Here is a 2,567-nt window from a genome sequence, read left to right as displayed (position 1 = left end):
AGATGATGTGCTTGGTTTTCTTCCAGAGTCACTTCTACAAGATGTAAGTTGATTTAATCGTTTTAATAAATTTAGGAACTATCTCAGTAGCAACAAAGTTCGTATGCAGTATTGGTTCATTGACCCGAGATAACATTTTCTGTCTATAGATAAGGGACAAGGAAAAGAAAGCGATGGAGGAAAGGGATGCCAATGTAGCTGGGGCAAGGCTACGGAAAAAGATGATTGCAAGTTTGCCTAAACTTTTTGATTCAATACTCCTGATATTTCAATCTGGGAATAGATCTGTAATTACAAAGCAAGAGCTTATTCACAAGATTCTTTCGTGTAACTGCAGTGTAATTGATAGAAGTAAGAATTAAGTTAGAATGTCTTTTTGTTCTTTGAAACATGACCCCTTAAACCTTTAAGGATATATAGTAATTTTTTTTTTGGTGTTCCAGATGAAGTTGAAGAACAGTTGGAGTTAATGGAAGAATTGGCGCCAGATTGGATATTTCGAAAGGCGGCAGCTACAGGGGACATCCTCTACCGGTGAGTTTGTTAGATCTTTCTTTTTTCTGCTATAATGTAATGATTTTTAAAACTTAGATCAATATAACTAGGATTGGTTATTAACTTCATCGAGCGCTCACACGATTTGTTTAAGTTAGAAAATATGATTTGAAACAAAGTGGGATTTGTTAGATCCATTATTTTGTTAGACTTGTTTATAAATTAAGATTCATATGCAAGCAAACAACCAAAAGAAGCCTGAAATAAGTTTCCAAAATATGCAATTTAAGTGCATTTTTTACAACAATAAATAAGTTCGCTATGCTTTTGTAAGTTGAAATTCAGAAGTGACATCTATGGCTGTTCTGACTCATTATGTTTATATTCAGTGTGAATAAAATGTCAAGCTCCCAGGAGATTCGGCAGAGGCTTGCAGTAGCCGTGTGAAAGAATGCCTCAGTGACAATTTTACTGATTCAAAGTGCTTAATCCATTGTTGAGGTTGGCTTGCTAGCTTGGATTGGTGTGCCTGAAATCTTTCTACTGTTACCACCAGTGGTTGCAACCAAGCACAACGCTCTTGCTTCTATTTAACAAACCAGATGGAACATTGTATCTTTATGCGGCAAAAGCTATAGAGAAACTCAGAAAGTTGTCTCTCAAGAAGTATGTGTCAGAATGTAGGCCTTACACGATGTTGTTCTCAACAACATAGGCCTTGTACAATGTTTTTTTTATCAATGTAGTCCATCCCTGCCTCTTGGTTGGAGGAAATTTTATTGTGCGGAGTCCAGACTTTGTCCATAGATCAATAAAAATGTGCCACGTCACCTAAAAAATGTACCACGCTCTGTACCGAGGCTCGGTACCAAGCACAGTACCGAGGCTCGATACCAAGCACGGACTATATGGTTCTCCTGTCTGGTGTCCGCACTTCAGGGACCTCAAAGCAATGGTGTATGCCAATGTTTGCGTTTTGACATTTGACTTAAAAAAAACCGGTAATTTTACTTCTGGAAGATTCTCCAGTTAGTAAAAATCTTTGATATTTATTCTTTCCCTGCGGGCAATATTGGATGTTAAAATTACATGTTTTGTTCAGGATGACATTTATAATTAACTGACTACGAGAGATTTGAATAATGGTTCATTGGTTTTCTTGTTGATTAAAAAAGAATTCATTTTAGGTTGGTTATAATAATCCCATCATATATTGAGCTAAATTAATTAACTGTTTGCAAAATAATTTATTTAAAATGATTAGATAAAAAAAGAAAATTTATTAACTGTATTTATTCTGTTGGCTGCTTCCTTTGGATGGAGTTATATATGTATAGGGAATTCAATCTTGATGCACAAAATGGAAAATCTTGTGCTCTAAAAGTAATATCTTGAGTGAATCTGTAGATTTGATTCTCAAATGTGCAAATGGCATTATTTTGAATTTGTTCATTGATAAAATGATAATAAAAAAAGAAGATTTACACAAATATGATGGCAATGGATGGTGGTGGTGGGAGGCCGTGACTAGTGGCAACGGTGGTGGCCGGAGGGGTGGAGGTGACCATAGGTGGTGGCCGACAGTGGTTGGCAGGGGTTAAACAAGTTAGCTCGCAGTGTAAACCGTTCGCCCTCAAAGTTGGGCAAGTTTGATTCACCTGAAAAAAGAACTAGAATGATTTATACTATATTTATTTTATTTTGCATTTCTTTTTCATTCAACCAAATACCAAAATTATTAAAACCGCTGAATTTGAAATACCTTACAATCATTTGGAGTCCAACCAAACAACCCGTAAGTATTTTCTATAGGTTCTTTGATCCATAGCAATCATCAAGTTGATCAAAACATGTAGTATTTGCCATTAAGATATAGATATAGAGCTGAAATGATATTAATATTTAAGTGGATATGTCATCATGATAAATTCTCAAGTTTATGTCTCTTAGTGTTCCTAAGATATTTTTAGATTTAATATAATGATTGAGTACATCAAAATAATGCATATAAACTGTAAAATGGTTAAATATATACAAATAATCCTTTTATGATTATTAGAAAGTCAATTGCA

The 2,567-nt window shown here is 34.7% G+C and overlaps 1 protein-coding gene across 1 annotated transcript; it reads left to right on the top strand.

Moving 5' to 3' along the window:
- Positions 1-6: 6 nt before the first annotated feature.
- On the top strand, positions 7-1,274 carry LOC110106637 (CDT1-like protein a, chloroplastic). The gene is made up of 4 exons (XM_020836586.2): positions 7-43; positions 150-351; positions 444-534; positions 885-1,274. Exons 2-4 carry the CDS (start codon positions 174-176, stop codon positions 940-942), a joined length of 327 nt encoding a protein of 108 aa, XP_020692245.1. The 5' UTR covers positions 7-43; positions 150-173; the 3' UTR covers positions 943-1,274.
- Positions 1,275-2,567: the final 1,293 nt, after the last annotated feature.

Source organism: Dendrobium catenatum, unplaced genomic scaffold (assembly GCF_001605985.2).
Source record: "Dendrobium catenatum unplaced genomic scaffold, ASM160598v2 original_scaffold_273301, whole genome shotgun sequence".
NCBI classification, from domain to species: Eukaryota; Viridiplantae; Streptophyta; class Magnoliopsida; order Asparagales; family Orchidaceae; genus Dendrobium; species Dendrobium catenatum.
Note: the sequence above shows the minus strand (reverse complement) of the source record. Positions and strands in the feature narration are given on the sequence as shown.

What these genes read in the sequence shown, in the direction of transcription:
- LOC110106637 (XM_020836586.2), top strand. Translation starts at nt 174, where the DNA reads ATGGAGGAAAGGGATGCCAATGTAGCTGGGGCAAGGCTACGGAAAAAG. An exon ending in CTGCAGTGTAATTGATAGAA is followed by an intron (nt 352 to 443) that starts GTAAGAATTAAG and finishes TTGGTGTTCCAG; the next exon opens with ATGAAGTTGAAGAACAGTTG. An exon ending in ACAGGGGACATCCTCTACCG is followed by an intron (nt 535 to 884) that starts GTGAGTTTGTTA and finishes GTTTATATTCAG; the next exon opens with TGTGAATAAAATGTCAAGCT.